Genomic DNA, 27,773 nt, shown 5'->3' with positions numbered 1-27,773 from the left:
AATTTTTGAAATTCGCGTTAAAACCATCAAGTTAAAACCATCTGTGAATAAATTAAACTTAACGGCGATAAAACGCGGGTAAATTTGAGGCTCAGTGAAATAATGATAAGATGTAAATCAACTACAGCTACTTATGTCACTACCGTGGGGTGCGAGCTGTTCTAATCTTTGTTTTCAAAAGCAAAACTTATAAAACATTTTGTTGAGTTCTTATGGCTTAACTTACATACAATGAGTTCGGGCCTATAATAAAAAAAAATTCCCAATCAGATTAGGTTTTATTCTAATCACCCGTTGCATGATATTTATGGCCTCAGTGATTCTAATTTTATACTGTAGTCAAACTCGTGGGAGCTCTGTGTTAGCCTTCTCGATCTCGCTCGTTGGGGTTATGCCGTAACTATGGAAAAGAGAATAAAACCCAAACCAGCTTAAAATAAACAACGACATGCACGATATGCAAGACAAGCTTTAATTAATTTAATAACCCAATCACTTTCGCGTGCTTTGCATAAGTTAAATCTCTCAAGTAACAGGGAAAATAGTCAAATGCGCAGAGAATGCACCGGTCGACAACCAAAACAACTTCTTTTTGAACTAGTTCAGCGGTGAAATAAAATGATATTTCCGACGGAAAAGAGCCTGTTGCAATTTCAAACTTGAAAATCGAAATTTCCAAAAATACGAGTCAGTGGGTAAATGCACACAAATGAATACGGTTGTACGCAAATTTGCCAAGTTAACACAAAACAGCTTCCAAAGTGAAAACATAATTTGTTATTCGAATACAACACAAAAACGGGTCAATAATATTTAGAGAAAAACTTGTAATATTGTTCAAAAACTTATCATTATATTGACATAAACATTTTAATTCGATTCTAAGTGAATGCAAATTGGCGTGTGTGCATGTGCGCCGGACGAGTTTCACACCCGACCGAATTTTAGGAAATAGGCAAAAAAAATCCTAAATTGGAAATATAGTAGTTGATCAATAAATTTCTTATCCGATGGTTTGATCGAGAATACACCCGGAAATTCTTCTGTTTGCCCGCATTTTTGTTCGGCACTGCGGGGCTAGGAAAAAACTACATAATTCGTAAAATGTCCAAGGGGAATACTTATTCATGCCGTGAAACATTTCATTGCCCCGCTTAAGAACACAAGAATAGGATTTGAATATTACGTCCAGCATCCTAAGTAAATCATTCGAGTGTGTGGCAAATTTAAATGCGTGCTGTACTGAATGGGGTCAGGCTTGAGTTTACATGAACTCAAGCGGTTGTGAGCGTTAATTTCCATGACTTTAATTTCCATTATTTTGGCCCCAATTTCTCGATGCAGCCCAGACGTTCTTGACTCCTTTTCATTGGAGTCAATAGACTGTTCACAGTCCCCTATTTTTCCGTGAAGTCGTAGATCGATCGTTCAGTCGTTCCCTATTTTTTCGTGAAGTCGTAGAGATCGATCGTTCAGTCCGTGAAAACTTGGGAGAGTGCAAAAACCCCGTGGGTGGCTGGGCGGAATGCTCATAGCGTGGGGGTGGGAGAGCGGAAAAAATCCGCCCCACCACACCCACGGTGTTTTTGCACTCTCCCCAGTTTTCACGGACTGAACGATCGATCTCTACGACTTCACGGAAAAATAGGGGACTGTGAACAGTCTATTGACTCCTACGAAAAGGCATAATTCCATGAGGGTGGAAGTCTGCCGGTATCACTGAAACTGTGAAGAACGCTCGGGGCGCTCAGATGCCTTCGCTTAACCACTACGTTTAGGATTTTACGCCTAGTGTTGAAATAAACTTGTTCCTGTTATCTCAACAAGTTTTTTTCTTTGTGTTCGTCGCGTTAATTTCCTTAATTTTGAAATGTTACCCTCTCTATCGCGTTAATTTCCTTTACTGGGAAGTAAGTTTTCCTTCAATTCGCGTTAATTTTAAATACCTTAATAATCACAAGTGTTAATTTTCTATAATAAGGTATACTACTTATATCCGATATAACTTTTTACCGCCACTGCACATTTTTATCTGTCAGATTTTACCGTGTCTTCCTACCAGGTAAGAATTAAAAATGAGGTAAAAATTTATAAAAAAAATTGTTTTTGTCGGTTTAGCCGTTTCGGTTAACACGTACAGAATTTTATACAGCTATTTCAAATAACGTTGTCGGGTGAAAGCGTTTAAGCTACCCTTCAAGACAGGGCCGAAGGGTTATCTGGCTATTCACTGGAATTTTGTAGAGAGGAAATGTACAAGTTTGAATTTTTGCACGTGTAGTCCGTGAAGTATTTGTTTTTCCTCTCAGGATGACTTTTTCTGTAGCTTTACTTTCACAGACCCGACTTTGAGTTTTTAAGATTCTTTTAAAATTCAGTGTGGCTATAAGTTCCTTGTCTGAAGAGAAAGATAACGTACATCAGGTCGTTATATCTCGTGTTTTAGTTTGTGTTTTAGTGGAGTTAACTGTGGTATTTTGTTTGATTTTGATGGACAAACGATCTCTGAGACATTAGTAATTTTGAAACATTGTTTAAATTGTAAACAATTTACATTTTGTATGAAGCTAAGGTTACGTCTGTATAGTCCCACCAGCCCACATCTTATGCTGGTCCATACATGTAGCAGGGCATATATACGTAGCAGGGCATATATACTTGCAGCATTGAATTTACAGCGCCCATATATTCATGCACTGGGGTAAAGATAGGCAGTGAAAGTAAACTTTCTTGCCCAAAGCAGTGACCTTAGGCCAGGACTCTTGACGATCCTGTCTGAGGCCCGGATCTGGATCTGGAGTTCAGCACTCTATCTGATATGCCACCCCGCCCTCTAGGCCTCAATGTTGTTTCGCTTAAAAAATAAAAACACTGGGGAGCTCCGCTTTTAGGCTTGGCTAAATCTATTTCACAAAATGAAAAGAAGCTTAACCTACTACTGGATCGCTGTCTTCAAATGCATATAAAGCAATCACTTCAGTCCCTGCTGTCCAAGGCGGCGTGACCTGAATTCAGATAAACAAGTGTTGACAGGATTATCATTGTAATTTATTTAGTTGGCCATGTACAGAAATAAACTAGAGTTAAAGCTAGAATGAAAGTTTTGCGGGTCAGAGTTTATTTTTCACCTGGCGTTTTTTTTTTTTACTTTTTCAAAATCAAAATTTTGCAGTTTGAAGTGACTTACATTTTCCACAGGGAACTATTTTTGGGTAATCGTGTCTTATAAATCAAGTGAAAAACTAACATTTTCAAAATATCACGTCCAGGTGACGATATGCCAAGGGCGCTTGAACGTCGTGAACAATTAGGATACCTTATACCGTAATACTGATAATCGTGGCTATCGCTCGTTTTCAGACTTCCCCTACATTGTGAGGGTAACTAAACTCAAGCAACCGTTTCAAACCACTCGTTGTTTCGCAATTTGGTAGGCTTAATAAATTTTTGCGATAAGTTATTCTGCAGGAGTTCTTTATGCGTTGGTGGCGTGTTTTTTTTTTGTTGTTGTTTTTTTTTATTTTTTTCATTTTCGGATTGTCAGTAAAATCGTTTAAAAACGCAAAAAAAAACATTGTCATCCTACATGGTATTTCCTTCATAACCAGACATAACATTTTTTCTCTTTATGCATTTTTTTAGTCTTTTAATCCTTAGTTAGGTTAGATTGTAGTTTTGGTTACTTTAGAGTAAAATGTAAACACAAGCTAATTTTAAAGCTTGCTACTTACTACTTTAATTTAGTGCACCATTTTTGTTTTCTTTTTTTGGTTTCTTTTTGGTTTCACTCTACTCCTACAGTACCTCTCTCCACCCAGTAGTATAAATGGTTACCGATGAACTGTTAGGGAAACCTGACAAACTGCTGTAAGCTAATTATCCTGCAATTAAATAGCATCCCATCCAATACCGCCTGTCACTTCATGCATAAGCCCTGGCAGTGTAGGCCTGTTTGGCCCGAGTCCATCTTTGTTTTAAGCTCTTTTAACATTAATTTAAATAGTGGAATAAACTTGAGAAGAACCAAGAAAGATTTTAATACTGCTCGACGTTTCGGAGTCATCTTGACTCCATTATCAAGAGACTTGTACAGTATGCAAATAAGGAACGCTACAAAACAAGCATAAAACAATGAACAGAAATACGCAACTGCATAAATCAACAGCAGGAAACCGCAGCCCCGCGCGTCTCCCTCGCTCTCCCACGCTATCCTCAAACTCGCAACAAACATGGCCGCCCGCACTTCCTAACTATTGGTTACTGCTAGTAGTAACAGTAGTTTAGCAACATGGATTACCAAAAAAACTCGTTCTATATTAAGAACAAGTAGATTCGAACAACAATTATTGACAGACTCCAGAATATGCCTGTATTAATTGGTCTGTTTTGATCTGAACAAAATGGGCTTAGCTTATAAGGCGATACGGTTTATTTTCTAGTTCAGTTTATATAAGTGGTTCATTCTTGAAACAACAATAGTGAAATCGCCACCCACCCCCTCCTCCCCCCTCCGCCACATGTGGGGTCTTTGTATAAATGCAGCACGCAGTCAAAAGACTAAGACGTAGACTTAGATAGTTTGCGTTGCCAATCTTGCTATAAATATACTGAACATCAAAAGAATTCAGTACAGGCAGTAAAGCAAGGAAAGGAAAAAGACTAAGGACACAATAATTTGCACATTATAAAGGATTGCATCAATTTAGGCAACACCGCTGACCAATAATACTCTGGTTTTGCACGATCGCAGTCAAAATGGGACAAAATACCCCGAGAAACTGCGATTCTTTGCTAAACTAGAACATCAAGACAGCTTATCTTTTTAAAGAGCGAGTGGTGGTATCGTCTGGAGTAATACAACGTAAATTGTGTTAATCCAAGATGAAAACTAAACGTCCCTTGTCGTGGCTTGCTGACTCAAGTCCTCTCAGTGACGTTGAAGATGCAAAGCTTGCTGTAAATACTTGTGCAGATGTGCTCAAATTAGCCAGACAACAGTCCCTGAAGGTGTACCGTAATGATTCGATTTAGCGCCCGGGGCGCTTATTTACTTTTGGCACCTCAAGAGAGGGCGCTTAATCGAGACAGGGCGCTTATTCGGGACAGGGCGCTTGTTTAATTTTTTGAGAAACAACCAAAAGTTCAAAACAAAACTTTAATAAATATTAAAATAACTAACAAAAACACAAACTGTAACAGTAAAAAATTGTTAAAAGGTTAGTTACTTTTAAAAGAATTGTTCATTTTAGCAGTAAATATATACATGTACGGTACGGTGAATGTTGATGAGTTTATCTATTCGACGTCGATGACTTCAGTAGAGGCAGTTATCCACAATAGGAACGCTTATTACAATAGAGGCGCTTATAAGAATGGGAACGCTTATTAGAATGGGGGGCGCTTATTGGAATAGGGGCGCTTATTGACAAAAACACATTCGAAGGGGGGCGCTTATTCGGAAGGGGGCGCTTATTGGAAGGAGGGCGCTAAATCGAATCATTATATATACAGCAACATGATCCTCAGAAAAAAGGTACAGGCACTTGACTTTGTGTTGAATATGAATGCTCGATGAACGACCTACGCCATTATAGCAATGGTGAACTGGATAAATTCTTGTGTTATAAGCTTTATTTTGATCGATATTGCTAACATAACAAAACATAGGCACGCTAAGCGTGCAGGAGTTATTTTTTCAAATTTATGGGGTGGCTTGGGGTGAAACTGGGTTATTGTCCTGTTGGGATGGTTCCAATTTCCCAACGAACTTCGCAAAGCGGACGGCAAAAGTAATGACAACATTATTCTTCAAAATCTGCTTTGTGCAAATGTTATATGTTATTTTTACTACGGTCAGGAAAGCTAGCCTCTCCAAACGTACGCTCGAATAAGACGAATAACAAGTTAGTGTTGGGCCTTTTGCTCACGGCGTGTGCGTTGTAAGCAGGCGAGCGTTACGAAAAACGTTTTTATCCAGGGTTAAATCACAACTCACCGATTCCGCCTCCTTCTAATCTAAAAACTTCGAACGAAATTGCTGACTACAACTGTATCAGATTGCTTTCCCCTTTATAAACTACAATTTGATTGGTTCTGAAAGTACCTGAAATCTGATTGGTGTGACAAACAAACATACTTCACCCACTGACTGACTGATTCACGGAACATCATGCCGACTAAAGAGTTATTTTTGAAAAAATAACTCAACAAAGGGTAAATATGATTGTTTTAATTAGAAAATGACTCAACAGATTAGATTCTTTGCGACTGAGGGTAGTTTCACTGTTGCAAGTGTTTTTGTTGGTGAGGAGACAAAATAATAATTTCGCCAAAATATGCAAAACTTGATTTTGAGGTTCGTTCATTAAATTCCCTAAAATATAAAAGAGCCCGCCCTGTAGAAATCTTTACAGTTTTAGCAACTAGGATATCTGTGTAAACCGATTGCAGAGTCTGGAACTGGTGTACTTTTGGAGAAATTCAAAGAAACGTCTGGTATGTTTTACCCATCAACCAAAATGGCCGAAAACGCACTTAGTTAATTGACTGATTAGTCGTTGTGAACGTAATGTAAAAAAAATGTCCTATACATCAATATAAACTAGAATGATGACTTTATATTTGGTCAAAGTCTTGAGTAGCAGTTTTTTAATGAACTTGGGAAACAGCTGTTTACATTTTATCACATTTCAGAGCATGTGCTGAGTGAAAAATTAGGTTTGGAGACAACAACAAACGATGGCTGTTGCCATGACAACAAAAAGGTTGAAACCTTAAAGAAGGCCATTTTTGTACATCCCCCTTAATATCTAACTACATGCAAAGTTTGAGTGGGGGTCCAAAACGACGACTTCTTGACAGGAAAACTCAACATTTTAAGGCCCTCACTTAATGCGACCATCCATCAGCTATTGCTGATCATATCAAAACCACAGGTCATAACATCAAATGGGAACATTTTGAAATTCTAGCGTCTGGCAAAGCTTACCTCTACTGAAAAATTAAAGAGACTTGTTTTTCCTATGTAAACATCATAACAGTCCCAGCAACCAGCTTTGCAGATGACCTTAGATTGTTGTGAACGGTTAAGGCGGTCTTTGTACGGAAAGGATTATATGCAGAGGATCCATTATATGCATTCCATATAATGGATCCTCTGTGTGAGATGGACTTCTTTATTAAGTAACTATTGAAGCGTGGTACGACAGGTCTGTGACTACCTTGTAGACTTTATCTTGTGTTTTGTTTGGTAATGTGAATAGATGATTGACTGCGCATTATTCAGTATGAACTGACCTGTCTTTGGTTGTTGATCTCAAGCCCAGACCTGGAAAGAAAAACATCAACGCGATATTGGTATGTCGAGTTTGACAGCAAATTCTAAAAAGAAAAAAAAAAGGGGGGGGGGGGAGACCAAAATTTCTAATATAGTTTCAGTTGGCTTCTTGCAAAAAAAGTTCCTCCTTGGGAGGGAATATACAAGTGACGGGGGTGATCGTCAGAAAATTTGGAAGGAATCCCTAAGAGGTGCCAAAATCTGGATTTTGGGGCGTGGCTAAAATTTATCTTCACCCCTAAATGGTGCTTAATCTAAAACAAAACAATAATTGCTATTTCAACAATTGCTCCCAATTCTAACATATATTTCCTGGTCTTTTTGTACCAAGACAACTCTAACAGTGGTTATTTTAATTTTAATTTAGATTAACACATCGTACGTGTAACAAAACTATTTGTTTGCCGTGAGACCCACTCAGCCACTTTCATCTCTTGTAAGTCAGGCTGCAGCTTTTGAGAAAGAAGGCATGACCCTTGTGGAACAAAACTTGACGCGTTACAAAGTGGAAACTTTATTTCGGATGATTTCCTCAATGCACAGTTATTTTTTCAAATGACTTACGGCTTCACAAGAAGTTCAACATAATTGTCAGGAATTAATCCTATAAATCCTTGAGCATTCCTTGCCTTACACCAACCTGGCCCCTAAGGGGAACAGAAGAATACAAGAGAAATTAATTATAGTCCTATCTGACTGGTTGAAACTGAGGAGATCAATTTGTGCCAAATTTTATCAATACTGAGCTGAACAATTCAACTTTAATCGTACCAGTCATGCGAAAACTTCAGTCCGTTAAACGACTCACTGTGACAGAAAATCGTTATGAAAAAATCTAAAAGCGATGAAAACTGATCAGGTCATATCGGCCTGGTATGCCAGAATAAACAAACTTAAATTCAAGTAGGCATGTCATGAGAAAAGCGAAACTCAATATTATCATTAAGGTTAGTGAATAAATAAGAAATAATGAGTAGTCTCGCCGCAAAAAGCTCTTCTTTTCGAAGAATTAACAAGAAAAATTGCGTCGCAAAAAAAAGACAGGCATATTTTTACTGAAGAAAGAACTGTCCTGAATATTAACAAAAGATGAGATTTAGTCTGCCAAACAGGTCTCCCAATACACTGATAGCATCTGTTTCATATAATAGAAATCGTAGCAAATATGAAAGGAACACGTTGAATATAAAAGGCGATATTTCCCGTTGAAAAACGTCAAATTATAAACTTGTGTATAGGGCCTAGGGTGGCATGGATGGTAAGATTGCCACCCGATCAAGCAAATGTCTACACATTTTGCATATACCATTTAAAACAAATTTTGAACCGTTTCTCTTCAAACTTGGCAAATCGGGCGAATATCTGAATTCCGGATGTAAGCAATGGCGTCAGATACTACTCCTTGATGGGATATTACTGATAAACGAGCAATCACATTACTGATAATAAAATGATGCATACTATTGTAGTGATGTTGCTGTTCTAGTGCCTCCTCTGTTGTCCTTTTTAGAAAAGCATCCTGTCTCACGCTGCCACCGAAATAACTCTGTATAGTTTAGCTTTTGGTAACAATTCCTAACTTTACTCACCAAACTTTCAATTATATAGAGCACCTCATCTTCTTCAAAGGACAGATCCTAAATATAGGGATTCATTGATACTTTAGCCCCAGCAGTGATGAATGTTTAATTAATTTATCTTTTTCAAATTAAATTCAAGTAGGCATGTCATAAGAAAAGCGAAACTTAATATTATTATCAAGGTTAGTGTCCAGGTTTACACTTCAAGGGGATTGTTCTTATTCATGCCGTGATACATTTAATTGGCCTGCTCAAAACAAAAATGTGGCAGACCCAAGAAGGGGAATAAGAAGCAGAAAATTTGAACTTGGAACTAATCTGAATTACAATTCCAGGACCCTAACTAAACCACTGGAGCGCGTGGCCTCATAAAGCTGTTTGGCAAAATTCGTTCACTTGCTTTTCTAAATGGAGGCAGGCTTGGATTGATATAAACCCAAGCGAAAATGATTTGTTACTGTCAGTTTGCCGTGACGTGCAGCGTAATTTTATCATCGCCACTGCATGTTTACGGTTGTCTTGGGTGTTGCCGTGTCTGTCGTGTCTGTCTGTCTGGATCATGAAACAGAGCTCCACCTTTGTTTTATCCCTGGTGTATTCACAGCATTTAAAAAAAACACTTTGAAAGTTTTTAAATATGAAAAGAAGCTAAACCTCTGGATCGCTGCCTTCGAATGCATATAATGCAATTACTTCATCCCCTGCTGTCCAAGATGGCGTGACCTGAATGGAAAAAACAAGTAGTAACTGGATTACCTTTTTATTAGAGCAGTTTTCAATTGAGTGTCGTAAAACCAAAACCAAAGTAATTACTCTGGCCAATCACAAAGGACACTGACAATCGAGTGAAACCAATCAAAACTCGAAGCAAATACATGTAGCTGACACAAAGCGCGGGAAAACGTGCGCGAGCGAGTCACGATTGGTTTTGGTTTTAGTTCTGATTGGCTGAGAAAGTGGCGCGAAATTTTTAAGCCAATCACCAAGCGTAGCAATGCAAAACCAAAGCAAATGCAATTAACTTTTAGACACTCAAGTGAAAACCGCTCTATTATCATTTATTCAGTTTGCCATAAACAGGCAAATTAAACTACAACCGTATTCAAAAGTAGTTGGAATGCTTACGCTAACAAGATTAAAAAGTCGAATACTTTATGCTAAAAGTTTATCAATGTCTCATGCAATCATTTGTAGAGCCCCCCCCCCCCCCCCTCCCATTCACTGTTGAATCCTTCTTGGCTAAAGATTGTCTATGCAATATGTTGGGGAGCTCAACATTGCTAAGAGGACGGGGGAGTAAGGGAATGAATTTGGAAATCGTGTCAACACTTGGACTAAAGAATTCTAGTTAAGATGACGTCATTGCGTGCTCTTTTTGCGTTTGGCAGTCACAAACTTCTGCGTTATTTGCAGATTACATTAACTGTGTCATTAAAGACAAAGTGTCTTATACAAATTTATTCCGTATTCTTGAATCTTTTGGTGAGTGTTTTGGCTTAAAGGTAAATGATGAAAAAATAGAAATAGTACCTCTTGGAGATAATATTCTGCAAGTGAAAGACTTCCCCAAACACAGTATTTGTGAGGTTATAAAAATTCTTGGGATATATTTTGGTTATGACGAAAGACAAAGAAATGACCTTAACTTTAGTCCAACTTTGAAGAGTATATAGAAATCGATCAACGTATGGAAGTGGAGAGACCTCTCCCTTTTAGGAAGAGTACAGATATTAAAAACCTTCGCTTTCCCAAAGCTAATGTTCAGAGCATCTGTTATACTTATTTCAAAAGAACTAATTAAAGAGGCAAACTCAATTTTTTACAACTTTATTTGGAATGGGAAAGATAAAGTGAAGCATCTTGCACTGATATCTGATATAGAAATGGGAGGACCCAAATAAATGTTAGACATTCAATCTATGATTAGCGCAAAACGAGTAACATGTATTAAGAAATTAGTTGAAGATTATTCAAGCCCTTGTAAACAATCCTAGACAAACTTCTGTTACCAGTTGAAGGACGTTTTATATTACACTGCAATTTTAACACTTCTAAACTGAAAACCAATCTACCAGTATGTTACAAAGAATGCTTCCACGTGTGGTCAGAGTTAAATGGAAAAACTCCGAGTTGTTCTAAAGAAATCATGAACGAAATTATCTGGAATAACAAATGTCTTTGTTATGACAAAAAAATCAATGTACAGAAGAGACATAATAAATTTAGGCTTTGCAAAAAACTCCTTCCCGTGCGATACTTCTTCAGTTATTTACCCCGAACAAAGATTTTTCCTCATCCGGTATTATCAACTCGACTCCTACAGAATGGCGTCCAATTATTAAAGCGTCTATTGACGTAACAATAGCCGACCCCATTCCAAGTATTCCAACTATTAAAATGACAAGCGTTAATGCGGTACCAATACTTGACATCACTCCTAAACAGATTTATCAGACGTTTCAGCAGCAAAAACAAATTGCGCCCACTGCTAAACAAAAATTAACAAACAAGTACTCAAAAGGGCGTTTGAATAGCGTGAACAACTTACGATAACTTATGCCGTAATATAAACGAGGCCATCGCGTGTTTTTAGACTTTTCCTAGAGTAAGAGGGTGACTAAATTCAAATGTGTATGAAACAATTAAAAAATACCCTGATGTCATGTATTGGTCAGTGGTTTGTTACGCATGCCTAATAAAGGGCGGACCTGGGCGGACCCTGTTCTTGTGTGGCCGCCATGTTGAAATGTAGTTGTTTTGTGGCGCGTGTTTGCATCGGGCCTAATAAGACCAATTAGAAGCCATCCGAAGTTTTCTCGATATTAAACACTGGCGACGAGGATGGGGTTGACTAACTAACAAAGAATGGCGGCAGTTAACATCGAAATTCAAGGAGTAGCTCCGTTCGATTGCAAAGGAAATTCGTCTGCATTGGGACCACGTTGGAAGAAATGGCTTCAATCGTTTCAATACTTGCTTGTGGTCAAAGTAGTAGTGAATGATGCTCAAAAGAAGGCTTTGCTACTTCACACGGCGGGAATAAAGGTTCAGGAATTGAACGAAACACTGAGTGACCCAGGCCCGAGTGTGGAATTTAAAAAGGATACGGCTACTGATTTCGAGAAAACGGTACGTACTCTGAACGCGTATTTTGTCACCAAGCTTAATGAACCGTACGAGCGACATGTATTCCAAAGCATGGCTCAACAGGACGGAGAAACAGTTGGTCAATTCATAGCCAGGCTTAGGAAGCAAGCACAGAATTGTAAATTCACGACCCCAAACATTGACATTAGAGATGAAGTTATTGACAAATGTCGATCGTCGAAATTGAGGAGAAAGTTACTGAAAAAGGAAAATCTTATTCTTGAGAAAGTGAAAGAAGTAGCTCTATCAATGGAAGCTGTTGACTTTCAAGCTATGAAAATGGGTGCACAGGATTCTGCATCTTCAACAGAATAATCACTGGGGTGAATAAAGTTGATGTAACACCCCCTTCAAAGCCTCCAAAGCAGCCAAAAGGGAACAAAAGGCAGGTAAGATGCTACCAATGTGGTCAAGAGGGACATTGTGGGAAGGATAAATGTTGTCCAGCACGTCAAAGTGTGCGTATGAAGTGTAAGAAAGTGGGTCATTATGCAAGTGTATGCAAGACCAAGTCAAGTGGTAGAAAGGGTAAATTTGGAGAGACAAAATTTGTAGAAGCGGTTGAGGAGGACACAGATGATGATGAGGTTCTGGGCATATTTACAGCGAAAACGTAATTGCAGACTGGAGCCACAGTGTCTATCTTGCCTAAGGCCCTGTATGATCAGCAGTTTAGCCAGTGGCCCTTGCGTAGTACCAAGATTAAGTTAAGGCTTACAATGGTGCCCAAATTCCTGTTTGTGGTGAAGCTCACTTGCCTGTGGTTTATGAACAGCAGGAACTGGTGCTTCCGTTGATTGTTGTTGATGGTGATGGTCCCTCATTGCTGGGCAGAAATTGGTTGGAGCAACTCAAGTTGAATTTGAGTATTATCTTCATGCGAACATAGCAAACATAGCTGAAACTCTGTCTGATGTGTTGAATCGGCGCAAAAAATGTCTTTGACAAGGGACTGGGAACCATCAAAGGGTTTAAAGCAGATATAAAGTTGCAAGATGGTGCAAAGCCGGTGTTTTGCAAAGCCAGACCAGTTCCCTATGCACTTCGCCAAAAAGTGGAAGAAGAATTGGATCGTTTGGAGAGTCTAGGAGTAGTTGAGAAGGTGGAACGTAGTGACTGGGCGTCTAGAATTGTCTGTGTGCCCTTTGAAGTTTGCCGGACATCAACACGACAAACAGTGATAACAGTGACCAGTCAGGCAAAAGTAAGGCTTGCGAATTATACTAATTAAAAGTCAGTCATCTGATGCAAAATGTATCCTGATTACAATCTTGAATCTTGCAAAAAACAAAAGTTGGTTCTAAGATTATTAAGGTGTGTGCAACGCCAGATACGAAAAACCACTAAAAACCACCCTTTAAATGCGACCAAAAATATGTGCAAACGTATTCCTCATCTAATGCAGCAGCACGAGACCCCGAGGAAAGGGCACAACTAAATAAACATTTTACGACAGACTATTTACAGAATCTGTACAAACAACACTTCAAAGAAAACAAGAAAAGCAGGCGAAGACGAGGACTGACGACCTAGAATGACCTTTAAATTCCCCCCCCCCCCCCTTCCTACACACACACACACATCCCATAACAACCCGCAAACCTCTCAATCGTGCCATCAGAATATTATATTCTGACTAATTAATGTAATTCAAACGTCAGGAATTACGTTTACCCCCAAAAGTTTTTGCATATGCTTTGTTGTCGATTTCTTTCGAGACAGTTGTAGGTCATTTTTAATCCCAAGAGAAATTGAAACAATGCTTATGAAAAATTTGGGGGGTTAACAAGATGTATTATGGGAACGATGAAAATAGCGAATTACATTAATTGAAAATTAGTTCAGTACAACTTTTATGCTTGTATTGATGTGAATAGATGATTGACTGCGCATTATTCAGTATCAACTAACCTGTTGTTGGTTGTTGGTCTCAAGCGCGGACCTGGAAAATAAACATCAACACGATATCGGTTCAATGAGTTTGACAACAAATTCTGACATTTCTAACTCGGCTTGGCTGAAGATAGCGACCGTAAGTAGGATATCGAACCCAAAGCTAGAATAACGTTCGAAAATGCTGGATTTAATATTTATGATGGAATTAGTTTAGGATAACGTATCAGTTCCACCGCAGTGGCGGTACAATCTGACATGCCTTTCTGCAAGAATACTGAACCTAGCAGCCTACCAGCTGCCAACACAAGCGGTATTCTCGTTTCCAGACCATGCCAAGTCTTTAAAAAATAAGCCAAAGAGCAGCACTTTGACTAGCGCATACTTCATCGGGGAGTTTTACAATACAACCAAGTATGCCTGTATACACCTGATTGGAGAAAAGTTGACCCATGAAAAGCATTAACCATGAACGATGCGACCCAAATGTTTACTGGGAAATCGGAAAAATAATCGTCGTCTGTGACAGAATAAACATGATATTAAGACAGGATGCATAAATCATGCTCTTAAAGCTCTCAAAGAAATAAAATGTCTTGATTATCAATAAAAAGAATATATATTACTAAGCTTACCAAGGCTGTCTACGCAGAATCCCATTGGGTCATATCGTTCATGGTTTATGCTTTTCAAATTGTCAACGTTTCTTCAGGCCTGGCCAGGGGTTTTGGGTATACGGTATCTTGGGTGTTTTTAACCAAGGTATTCGGTATCTTTTTGCCGAAATATGGGTATTAAATATTTTGTTTTCCTTAATCTTTTTTTAAAGTGTCTTTTCCTCAGTGCCAGTGTCTCTTTTAAAAAAATCATGAAAGATCTGTAGTTCTTGCGTCATTAAATCTGCATGCGAGTGCATGCTGCGAGTGGTCATGAATGGTGGTTTTGACTTTGTCAAAGCTGTTAATTAGGGGCGGACCATTATTTTTGTTGCGATGGGGAGGGGAACAAAAATCCTGAGACAATTTGTTTGCAGGGGCAAAAAGGCTCAAATAAATTGTTGCAGACATGAGAAGGAGACAAAAGATATTCAGCCATTCATACATCAATATCTATGATCAACACCACTCTTTTTGATACCCAGAATGCTGGAAATGGCCTTTGCCGATCTGCCCCAAGACCCCCCTAGGAAAAGAGGCCTCGCGGCCCCTTCTGTGGTCACATCAACATATTCCCAATCAGAAGCTGCTTATAAAAAAATGTCATTGAAAACCCTGAATTACTTGCTTGTATAACTGTAAGACACCCTGATCAAAAGAGGTGAGCGCTGGTGACACGAAACACGAAGTAGACAAAAATGTTCAACTAAAGTAGTCCACGCAGGTGCTGCTCACTGCAAAAATTATAAAAAAGAGAGGAAAAGAAAATGTTTTATTTTAAGTTCTTTACAGAAATTACCAACCAAGGCCACTATCTGGACACACAAAATAATTGTCTGCGGGAAGTCCCAGACCGAAAAAAAAATTAGTTATCTTGAAAAAATTGGATCCCTCCTCTCCAAACAAGTAATTGTCCGTCCCCTAGTTACACCAGCCTTTGTTATCGGATTTTTAAAATAATTTAAGGTATTTGGTATCAAGGTTTTTGCGATTTTCAGGTATATTGGTATCCCAGGGGCAAAAAATGGGGTATATTAGTATCCCACTACCCCTCCCCCCCCCCCCCTGGCTGGGCCTGTTTCTTCAATAAGGTGTATATACCTCAAAACAAACCGAATTCTGCGTTTATAAATCATGCGTGTTATTTGAAATAAAGTCAGTACTTTCACTACCAACGTTTGTGACATCCAAAGGCGTTAACCCTCGGACGTACGAGGAAAATCATACCCCAAGGGGGGGGGGGAGGGTGGACTAAACCCCTCCCCGGAGTTTTCGCTCTATTAAGGGGCAGCGAGATTATTTTGCACTGAGCTTAGAAAGCTCGAGGCTTACTCCACAAGATGACATCAGTTTTGTTGGTTGTGACGTCATATTACGTCACGTGACGTCATTGAAGCCGCCATCTTGGAGCCGCCATCTTGGATTTCACCATTTTCTTAGAAAGTCACATAATAACGGAAATTAATGCAAAATCAAGCCAGAATGCTTATGAAATGTAAAAATAAACAAATAGTTTAATTCTTTTTTTAAAAAAACTGAAAAAAAAATAAGAAAAAAGGTTTAAAATGCCAATATCATGGGCACATTGTTGACATATCAAAATTAGCATATTATTCGCGACAGTCCCTTTCACGCTCGCTAATAAGAGATGGAGATATGCGACCGCGCTTTGGTGAGTTGGAAGCGGAAATGGAAAGGGCGAGGGAGGGTGGGAAAAGAAAAAGCACGGTAGCATAGAGAGGCAAGCGCTAAAGGAATAAACAACAGGTCCCGGCTACAACAGCCCGGATTCTTACGCGAACTATGCCGAAATGAGATGCAGGGCTCTTATTTATACTCGTTCTTGTAAGGGACTGGCGCGAATAGCATACTATAGCATACTATTCGCGACAGTCCCTTTCACGCTCGCTAATAAGAGATGGAGATATGCTCCCGCGCCCAGAAGTCTGCGCATAACATGCCCGAAAACCAGATGACCCAAGACATCGCCAATGCTCAAACCCAAAGACCCAAAACTCAAACCAGAAAAATCCCACCCATAACTGAAGACGAAAGGCTAGCAAGACATTAACCAATCTAGCTGACAAGGTCTTTACTAGGTTCCAGGGGCTAAAGTTCGCTATCCACGGCCTAAGGCTGAGCACTTTTTCACACAAACAAACCATACAACAACTAAGGTGAAGTACTGAAAATCCAGGATAAATAAGATGGGATAAAACATAAAGATTTGGCGCTGGAAATACACGAGAGAACCCACCCAAGGGATGGCAGCCTGAGCGTCAGTAATCCGACTAGGGCATTAGACACCCTTTCAGGCTACCATGGGAAGAAAGGAAAAGTAAATGGCCCGGGACAGAACGCAATTATGTCAGCAAATAATATAAAACAGATAACAGGGCAGTAAAATTGAAACGTTTAAAAACAGCGAACTTTGCTGTCAAGAAAACCCAAACAGATATGCCAAGGCAAAACAGGTAGAACAATACGGTGGCGAAAAGAAAAAACAAAAGAAGCTGCGAAGTGTGTGGCAAACAAAAGAAAACTAACGATATGACACCAAATTAGATACAAATGACGCAAAATAGAAAACATGATGTCCAGTAAACCAACAAAATAAAAGCAATAATTAGGGCAATAAACGAGGGGAGACACTGGGAACCATGTAAATCCAACCTAGACTAGAAAGCTACAAAATCTTTAACGTGCAAACTCAGAACTTGTAAATTGGGAGGCGAGAACCGCACAACCTATTGGGAGGCGAGACACGCACAAAGAAACCACATTGAAAAAACTCACGCAATGAAATTAAAAAATGGGCATCCAGGGAATAGCACTGCTCAAACACGAAATTTGAGAGGCAAAGTATGCATAACAAACACATCAAAAAACAACACAGCCAAATAAAAGCACTTCACAAAACCCGTTGTTTGTGAAGCAAACAACACGAAACATAAGTTTCACCGAAAGGAACGAAACAAACCAGTTAAATTAAACTTCAAAAAGGGGTTATTTTGAACCCCTTTTTAGAGTTTAAATAACCGCAATGGAGGAGTAAAAAAATGGGGAGTTAAAATGACTCCAAAAAGGAGTTATCCTGTACCTATTTTTACTTCATTTTTAGAGTTAAAGTAACTCCGTATTTAGGGTTAATTTAACTCCAGATTTGGAGTTAATTTAACCCAATATTTGGAGTTAAATTAAGGGAGTTAAAATGACCTCAAAAATGGAGTTATCCTGTACCTTTTTTTAACCCCAATTTTGGAGTTAAAGTAACTCCCTGAAAATTACGCGCGATGTTTGTGAGGCGAAGCACACCAACATAACAGATAAACGTGTGCAAAAGGGATGCACTGCACAAACCGGATGTTTGCGAGGCGAAGCACACCAACATAACAGATAAAGGTGTGCAAAAGGGAAGCACTGCACAAACCCGATGTTTGCGAGGCGAAGCACACCAACATGACAGATAAATGTGTGCAAAAGGGAAGCACTGCACAAACCCGATGTTTGCGAGGCGAAGCACACCAACATGACAGATAAATGTGTGCAAAAGGGAAGGAAAGCACTGCACAAGTGCTGCAAAAAGTGATGGGAGCCGACCGACGGGAAAAGCACTTCGCAATCCCGGAGTTTGCGAGGCGAAGCACGCATAAAATAAACATTTACAACAGTACAAGCGTGCAAACTTAAGCGAGGGAACCGAGGAAAAAATGCTGCACAAACGAGAGAGTTGTGAGACAAATATGACACATAACTAGGGAACACGTGGTAGGAAAAAACAAGCCAATAAATGACTAAAACACATAAATACACGACGCTATTTTACCAGATAGTGCCAGACTTGGGACTGGATAACTGCAGAAGTGTAATGGCGTCGAAGAAATGCTTAAGCTTGAAAGACAGCGGCCAAAACGGAGTTTGAACATTCGCTATTACAACACACCAGGTAACAGAAGTGAAGGGTTCTTACGCGAACTGGGCCGAAATGAGATGCTCTTTTAAGGGAATGGCGCGAATACCGTAAGGGGTGAATGAAAAGCTACTGAAAAGTTCAGCATTGTAGAGTAAATCCTCTTTTCAAAATTTTGATGAACCAAAAACTGCAATGCAGCCAGGTCTACCACAAGGAAGCGCAAAAAAGACAGAATTACAAATAGAAAATAAAAAGGTTTAATAATACGTAGAGATTAGACTGGATAAGAGAAAAAGGTTTCTAGAACGTCTTTTAAAATGTTTAAAATATGTTTCATCGAAATCGGAGTTACAATAGCAACGTAATGATGTCACTACCCATTTCACACGAGACAGATTTTCTAATAATCAGTTCGGATGTATTCCAATTCTGGAAGAAAGCGTGACGTCACTTTTCTATTGTTCTTGCGAAAATATGCAAAAATCGACCAAAATAATAGAGAGAAATTGGTGCCTTATACATAAAGTTGTCTACCAGTCTCTACGCGCAATATCCGGGAACTTTGAGCAGCAATTCCAGTGAAACAAAGATGGATGCCAAAGATGGGCGAGAATAGAAGGTTGAAAACGGCAATTTAAGCAACGAAAAGATCGCGGATCGTGGAGACCGCCGCCATGATGGCGGACTTGAAATGTAAGTTCCTAGATTTATGTTCTGTTTTCCCTGTGATGGAGAATTTTGTAGTCGAAGTGAACAATTTTCCTCGAATGTGTCGTTGTTCATTGTTGTTTTTCTAAAGTTTCGTCGCTGGTAACCACCTAGCAAAAATGGTAACACTTTTTAAAGTTGATCACTTGGATGCATTCCTTAGTGCGTCGCTTTGATGATGAGCAGAGACCTAAAGTTCGCTCCGATAATAGCGAACGGGGCAAATGTTTTGGCATTTTTACGGCATTAGTTCGAAATGAAGACTCGTTTAAGCACATCTGAAGGTGTGAAAAAGTCATTCAGAGTACAGGGACTTGGTTTTTACTTTTTCTACTTCGAAATGAACTTGAAAGTGTTTCTCAAATCGCTGGTTTAAAGATTACTGATGAGTATATTTCATGCTCCTTGTTAAATGTTGTTACGTTTGTATTGATTCTCTCTACTGAACTTGTAAGGAATGGAGAATCATTCTCAAATTGTAGAGAACTACATGTAGAACTCTTGCCGCATATAACCAGATATAACATGCAGACTCTTCCAACAGCAAATATCCCTACTGTGGCAAAAAAATGTGGTTAATAAAGGGCTGAAAATGTTAAAGAAGCAGGGGAGATGTATGTGCAGATTGGCTTGCAAAAAAATTAAAAAAAAAATGTGCAAGAGGGGTAGCCACAAGATGAATTGCCATTTTAATTTTTATCATTTTCCCAGTGCTCTCAGATCAATTATTCCAGGCCATTATATGCATGTTAGGGACAGGGCAGTAAAATTTCTTGTTTAGTGAATCATAGTCTCTGGGTTGTGTGCCACTTATTGTTTGAGAGGTTGCCTATTTACCGAGTTAGGATTTCGAGTTGGATTTTGAGTTAGGATTAGGAGTTGGATTTCGAGTTAGGATTTCCAGTTGGATTTTCGAGTTGCTTACCGTACTCAACACTCAGGTTAGCCGACTATACACGCCGGTTAGCCTACTATGCACTCCGGTTAGCCTACTATACACGCCGGTCCGCCTACTATGCACTCCTGTTAGCCTTCTATACACTAGTACTCCTGTCAGCCTACTATTCACTTTGGTTAGCCTACTTTGCACTCTGGTTAGCCAGTTTAAGTTTGGCTTTCAATAATTGTAATGGGTTTTGCTTTGTCAAAAAAAAAATCCTGACTCGAAAATCCTAACTCGAAAATCCAACTCGAAAATTCAACTTGAAATCCTAACTCGAAAATCCAACTTGAAAATCCAACTCGAAATCCTAACTCGGTTGTTAGTCTGTCTCAAGTCTTTTCACAAAGCTTTTTTCTAACTTTGTATCAATGTATAACAATTCATTGTTGTTTTTATATTACTATTTTTGTTTATAAAGTTGAGTGTTTTTAAAAGTCCATTTATTCCTTCAGAACTAAAAATTAGGTCAATATATGCTCAGTTATGAGTGCAAGTTAAAGTTAAAACTGTTTTTGTGATTTGTTTGTAGGTGGATGGAGGAACAAAGAGGAAAAAGGAATTGTAAACTATTGTTGTTGAATAAAACACCAGTGTCCTGACACATTCAAAACGAAAATACTTTCTTCTCTCACATGTGCAGTTTAATGTAGACAACAAGAGCAAATTTGCTATTCCCAGACTTAAATAAACTGAATTACAAGGATTTTTCAATTTGTAGTCGAAAAAGACCCTCTTGCACACCCTGGAATCTGTGAAAGAATTTTAAAGAAATATTTTGCTATGGAAAATGTTCTGCTGGCATGAACATAAAGATTTTTTCATGTTCTTTACCCTTTGGTAATAACTTGTATATTAGCACAGAATCAAAATTCTTTCAGTTAAGAGGGGAATAATTCGTAGCTGCAAAACAATTTCAATGACCAACATTTATTGTACCACCATGACATTTTATTATTGATTTAAGCATCGGTAAATAAGACTCCAACACTGGAAGTAAACTGCATTTTTAATATCAAGCTCTTTTGCTCCTTTTCTGGCCGGGCAATACAATGTACAAGATATAAACCTTAACACAATAATATACAAAAAAACTACGAACGGGATAAAAGTTTATAATAGTCAACTCAACATCGGCCAAACAAGGTCGGTCAAGAGCGACGCGTTCGCGTTTTAAAACTCAATCGAATCTCTCGGCAAGATTTGAGCACGTTCAACGTCGAGAAAAGCGCAAGAGTATCGAGAGAGAACGGGATTTTAGGCAATACGCGAGCAAAAGTCTGTTGACAAAATTAATTTCCCTCGATATGTTCGCGCTTACATGATTAAAGATTAAATAAAACGGAGGACTTACGAGAAGAGACAGCGAACTACCGTCAATTTTATGGAGGTAAGAAGCTTGTTTATATCGTTAAAGCCTCAACCACGATGAAGAAGAAGTCTGCGGCATGAAATTTATAAAAAAATCGATATATACTTCCCTTGCGGTTGTCCGCCATCTTGAATTTGGCTACCGCGAAACATGTTATGAAATGCGATCCACTGTTTTGATCAGTGGCGTTTCGTGACGTAAAACGTTAACAATTGTTTTCGTTTCTTCCAGAAATGGAATCCAACCGAACTGATAATAGAGGGATTATTTTGGGAAAAGGCTGCTAGATCTTTAACCTGAATTTCAGACATCCCTCTGTGGTCGCCTACTCCCCAGAAGGGACGTCTGAACACATTTGGCCCTTATGCCGTCCGGTGACGTCACTACCCGTCACTTACCTTGAGTTTATTACTTTATTAGTTTACCTACCCTATGCCCACTTAGGGCTTTGGCCATAAGTCAAGTCAAGTAAGTCAAGTTTACCTACTGATGAAGAATGGTACTGGAAATCGGTAGGTTTTAAGTTGGCGGCATTCGTCGCTTCGACATGCAGTGTTTTGCCAAATTTATACGTATTCTTGTTTTGTCAACAAAGCCGCTCGACGCTTATGTCCTGCAGCCTCGATGAGCCAGTAATTTCTGAACTCAGTGCCCACGGTCAAGTAGGATATTTTTGTATTGAATTCCGTTTCTTGATGCCTCTGTAACCGTCTAAATCGATTCATTTAAGTACTCACGAGTTTGTTGTATTTGTCCGCTGCGTAAAATATTATATTTTGATCGCTAGATTTAAAGCAAATCAGTTCAGATTAAATCGGTTCCGTAAAAGAATATAGCCTGCAGTCGATTTAAATCTCATTCATTTGTCTCAAGTTTTCAATTTTTTACTATTAAAACAATTTTATACCCTGTAATCCTTTATTGAAGCGATTTTTCTTTCACAATTTCATGGCCTCGACAGAAACTTTTCCACATGAATTAAAGCCAAAGTGTAGTGACGTCACCGGACGGCATTAGGGCCAGATGTGTTCAGACGTCCCTTTTGGGGAGTAGGCGACCACAGAGGGATGTCTGAAATTCAGGCTACTAGATCTTGGACTTGACATAGTTTTCTCAAGGTTTGCGAAATTTGAAGAATGTCTATGAGAGTGTTTTGGAGAAAATTTCGAATGAACTTTTGAGGTGCTTAAATACAACAAAACAAAGCAGTCGTAAAACGTTGTTGAGAAGACGTTTACAAGGCCCGATCAAATAACATTTTGGTCTTAAGTGAATCTTGTACTATCTAATTACCTTGAGAGAAAATCTCAGAGAAATCGTTTTATTTGATTTCTTGTATTATCGGCTTGAATATCAACTGGTATGACGTGTTATTTCGCTCTTTTATACAGTGTTTTTATCGAAAAGGGGCCTTCGGTTGCTAAAATGATCAATTCTGAGCATAATGGATTACACGAAACTTATGATATTCCTGGATTGCTAGTTTTTATAGCTTTTGAGAAAGTTTTCGACAGTCTAGAGTGGAATTTCATGTTCAAACGCTTTGAAGTCTTTGGAATTAAACCCAGTCTTACAAGATGAATAGAGACCTTTTACAGTAACATAACAAGGTGTATTATCAACAATGGAACGCTTTCAGCTAGTTTTGAAATAAATCGAGGTGTGAGGCAAGGGGATCCCCTTTCCCCTTACTTGTATATCATTGCTGTGGAACTATTAGCAGTCGCATTCGCTCATGTTTTGAAATAAAAGGAATCAAAATAGATTCAAAAGAATTCAAAATGGTGAAGTATGCAGATGACTTACCAGCTTTTATGTCGAATATCAGATTTTTAAGTTACTTGATCAATTCGAAAAATGTTCTGGCCTAAAGGTGAATTATACAATTCTTACAAGAGAAACATGTAACATCGGAGACCATTACCCTCAAAACGTTGAGGGTAATATAAGGGTAATATATAACAGCAATAAGATAAACATAAAAGAAATGCATTTTCAGTGAGAAAGATTTTAAATACTAGCCCTAGGATACCTTCTATTCTCTTCTTTAAGTTAATCTAATTCAAGTCAAGTACAAACAAGTACAAAGTACAAGCAGCCTAAGTTTAACGTGAACTTACGATTTTCGAGTAGTATTTTTGTTTCCCATGTTTGCGTAAGGAGTTTGGTTGTCGCTCGCTGGTTTTCAGTGCTCCTCCATAGTAATGAATTTCAAAACCGGAAGTGGGTCTTCCCCAACTACGTTCTCGTCTTGTTCCCTTGTTACAGGACGCACAGTCAGCCCACAGTACTTGATCCTTTATGCTTTGCAGTCACGTCTTTCCAAGAAAGGAATGTTCCATGCACACATTCTATTGAACTGCCTTCTCTGTCAGTTCAATATAAAAGACCCTTTCAAGTAGGTTTTTTCGTCACCATATTCTGGTCTGGCTATAATATAAAAGGAGGTTTGCCATAACTAACGAGGTCTGTTTTTGACATGCGCAAAGTTTTCTACAAATCGAAATATAACTTAATACTTTAATACAACAATACAAGTAATACGTTAATATAACAGAAAAGCGCCAAAGAGGTTATAATGAATCAAGAAAGATGATTAACAGCGGAGGCTATTTACATGGATAACAAAAGGTAATCGGCCCGTTGAGCTGTTTTATCTTTTGACCTCTGAGATTCTTATGACCGCTTCGATTTGGTGCTACATTTGTGCTATCTTTATATATTATTTTATTTGCTTTTTCGAATCTCTCGTGTGCACTTTATATGGTGTACCTTTCGGTGAGTACAGTTTATTTAGTGTTAAGCGAAGCTACTTTATACGGCATTGTATAACAGAGTCAGTAGACTGGCCATTATTCGCTCCTGCCGCACCTTACTGATTAACCCAATTTTGAATGCGCAAATATACAAACAAACATTTTGAGACACAATTTGTCTAGGTTTTTTCGCCAAACAAATTAAAGTAGTCAAAAATAAAAACGTTATTCGGCGGCCTAGGTTGATCTATACGGAGAAAAACTTTGCATTCGGGCAAAGTTTTTTAGATACTGACCTCCGGCTGGCAAACAACATATATGTATCTTGTTTAGGCTCTCAGTTGTTACATGGTTAACGCCACAGTGTACACTATTGAGTTGTGTATTCACACGGAAGGCTGCTAATCACGAAAAAAGCGTATGCGTCACCAAAGGCGATAGCCTAAAGCGACGCTCGGCTAGCTTCTTTAGTGCTTAGCGAACACTCCCAAGTGCATTCCAAGGCAAAGTGAACATTGGTGAATATTTACCAAGACGAAGTCGAGGTAAATATTCACCGATGTTCACTGAGCGTGAGATGAATAAAGAACGAAAACATGGAAAACAACAAAAACAAATACTGGCTTGCATAAAATAGGCAATAAAACGAAACGAAAGAAACACTGGAAAAAACCATTGATCTGGTACTTTTGTTTGATCGTTGGCGACTTATGGTCAGTTGTGCTTATTGTCTTGAATGAATAGATCTGGCCTGAAGAGAATTAAATTTCGGACACTCAATCTGACACTGTTTGACATGGCCGTGCAATCAACGAAACATGACGAAACCACTGTGTTTACGATCCTTTGAACACCCGGCCAGGGACGGCGGAGCAGTTTTAAAGTGACTAGTGACTTTAAGTGGGGGGACTTAAGAGACTCTTCTCTTAAAAAGTCTTTATTTTTTCGGAAAAAGTGGGGGCCCCCAGCCGGCATTCTTGAAAATCTTTTTTGGTCCAAAGGCCTTCTTAGTCATTTTCCAGTTTGATATAATTTACTCTAAGCGAAATTAATATTTCCATGGCAACGATCAACAAAAAACCACGAAATCAGTAGAACTTGAGTTTTACACGAATCAGATTTTCGCACAAAGGGCTAATACACGTACCAAGGTCTTTCCAACTATGGTATTCTGCAAATAAAAAATACAAGTTTTTTATGTGTTTGATTTCAAACAAATCGCATATATATTTTAAACCGTATTTTTTTGCATGACAATGCCAATGGTCCGAGACACTTTAAAATAACGCCAAAATCAAAATTAATTAGTATATAACTTATCTTTCGGTGCCGTGATAGTTTTGTTGATTTTCGTGATCGCGATTCAAAGAATTGGATTTTTTCTTCGGATCACTCCCATTATAATTTTTGGGTAATTTTTCTTTTTGAGCGCTTTTTCAGAAATCTTTTAAACGGCTCGATGAACAGTTTTTATTGAAACGTTCACCGCAAATACTAATAATGCAAACATAAAAAACAAAGGAGAGTTCTCAGGTCGAAGGCGAACTAAAACTAATATTGCGGAATACAAAACTAGCACACATGATAAGATCACAGTTAATGTACGTATAAACAGCGGATGCTGTATTATACTGCCATTGGAGAGGACGTATATTATATTACCACTGGACATGTACAGTATCCAATACCTCACAATTATTTTTAATAGTGAAATGGACTCACTAAACACAGGTATGTTCATTTTGCTCGTCTCCACACTGAGGAACCCACTAGTCCATTTCACTATTAAATACTAGAAGTTGCTAATAGCAAGTCAAGTGCTGCGAAGTAAACTTTGTTACATATTGAGTGAAAATAATGCCCAAATGTCTCACGGTCAAAAAGCTTGGACAGACAATCACTTGCAATAGACTTTTGTTGAGACATACCACTTTGAACGAAAATTTCATTCATATGCCGGGGGAAAAGACCAAAGGTTTGAGGAAATGTTTAACCCGGGAATGCGTGACGAAATATTGAACATTGATGTTGTTGAATAATGAATCGAAATTTCGAATTTTTAACCAAATAAACATATTTCGAAGTTTCAATGAAATTGAACAGTATTTTTGGTCTGTTTTATCGTATAGCGCTCGGGAAAATTGTCGGAAATTGTCGTTAACATCAACATAAAGCCATCAGAAACACCAATTATCATGATGTCAAAAAACCCAAAGCTCGTTCCATTCCACCCTGCGAGCAGAGCCCTTTCTTTTCCACTGATATACTTGAGAACAAAGGGCTCTGCAAGAATCGTGTCAAATCTTTGTTGAGCATGGCGAGGACTACGCGATGCTTGCGCGTTTAGCTTGCGCGAGGACCACTTAATCTTAGCATCCGCGCGCGGAATGGCGTGTCGGATCGTACACGACAGTGTGAACAGTGTTTGTTTTTACAAGTTCTTTTCTTCAAAAAGCGTCTGAGTTCCTTCAGTAAAAACACGTCAAGCACTGTTTGAGGTCGTATTAGTGACTTTATGGTAGAGATCTGCGATTTTTAACCGTGAAATTTCTTCTTGGTTTGCGAGAAAACGAGATTTTACTTTTACATATTTTTAGACCGTAGATCTTTTCAGATCCGATATGCTGTGCTTTTATTTAGCATGGTTTTGTCCATGCGCTTAAATGTTCGGAATGGCTGTGCCTACCACATTTAAGTTATTTTGCTTTGCGAGACTCCATCGTGACACTTTGAATTCCTTGTCCTCCGAAACACGTGATGTGGCAGCGCGTGATTCGGGGGACACGTGAGTTCAAATTTCGGAACTTGATACAGTGTACGGGTTATTGGGCAATTTATTTGCGTTGGCTCTTTGGGCTGGCGTTTCTTTGGGAAAATCCAAATCCAAATCCGGATTCTTGATCCAAAAACGGATTTTGCGTTTCTTTACCTATATCCGAAAATGGATTAATCTTGGATCAATGATCTGAAGAATCCACACTTCGAGTAGATGCATCAGATCATATCTGAATCCGGATTTTTAGGATTCATGATCCGTGCGTTTCTTTGGGAAAGGATTCGAAAAAAGTACCTTGGCCCAGCGGTCTTTGCTGTGAAAATACAGGTTCGCTCTTTGTAAACACTGCCATACGGAAAGTTTTAGGCGGTTATTTAATTCGATCAAACTGATACAAGTATATTTCACCATAAAAGGAAACGGTAGCTTCAGATAGGTATGTAGTATCATTTTAAATGGGATACAGGTTTTCTAGAACAGCCACTGTGTGCCTACGGAAGTTGTATCCTTTTGAAATTGTCACGAGTGAAATTTGCACTGATCATTTCGCAATCATTCTTCGCTCTCAGATGCTTTCTCGCCACATTGTGCTTAACGCTAAAGAAGATCTACTTCGACGTGTGGTTTTTGTAAAAGATCTTGTATGCTTAAATTATTTTAGCTAAGATACATTCGACGAAAAAAAAATTTGTACTG

The 27,773-nt window shown here is 38.7% G+C and overlaps 2 protein-coding genes and 1 long non-coding RNA gene across 3 annotated transcripts in view; 1 reads left to right on the top strand and 2 right to left on the bottom strand.

Annotated features, from left to right (window-relative positions):
* The window catches only part of LOC144662989 (uncharacterized), a 220,762-nt gene that overhangs the window by 114,392 nt on the left and 78,597 nt on the right, over window positions 1-27,773 (bottom strand). The gene's annotated exons all lie outside the window — the stretch shown is intronic.
* The window catches only part of LOC144664122 (uncharacterized), a 152,936-nt gene that overhangs the window by 114,392 nt on the left and 10,771 nt on the right, over window positions 1-27,773 (bottom strand). The window contains exons 2-8 of the mRNA XM_078525249.1: window positions 23,666-23,975; window positions 13,975-14,005; window positions 9,571-9,639; window positions 8,926-8,973; window positions 7,901-7,983; window positions 7,297-7,327; window positions 2,937-3,005 (exon numbers count right to left, since the gene is read on the bottom strand). Of these exons, the coding sequence (XP_078381375.1) occupies window positions 2,937-3,005; window positions 7,297-7,327; window positions 7,901-7,983; window positions 8,926-8,973; window positions 9,571-9,639; window positions 13,975-14,005; window positions 23,666-23,694 (360 nt within the window). The 5' untranslated portion in view covers window positions 23,695-23,975. The remainder of the gene's footprint in view (window positions 1-2,936; window positions 3,006-7,296; window positions 7,328-7,900; window positions 7,984-8,925; window positions 8,974-9,570; window positions 9,640-13,974; window positions 14,006-23,665; window positions 23,976-27,773) is intronic.
* On the top strand, window positions 19,108-21,743 carry LOC144663073 (uncharacterized). Its single transcript, XR_013572573.1, has 3 exons — window positions 19,108-19,218; window positions 20,706-20,998; window positions 21,038-21,743. It is a non-coding gene; the product is annotated as an uncharacterized LOC144663073 (long non-coding RNA).

This window comes from Oculina patagonica, chromosome 8 (genome assembly GCF_052425735.1).
Source record: "Oculina patagonica isolate OP01 chromosome 8, crgOcupat, whole genome shotgun sequence".
In the NCBI taxonomy this organism is placed as follows: domain Eukaryota; kingdom Metazoa; phylum Cnidaria; class Anthozoa; order Scleractinia; family Oculinidae; genus Oculina; species Oculina patagonica.
This window is presented reverse-complemented; position numbering and strand designations above follow the sequence as displayed.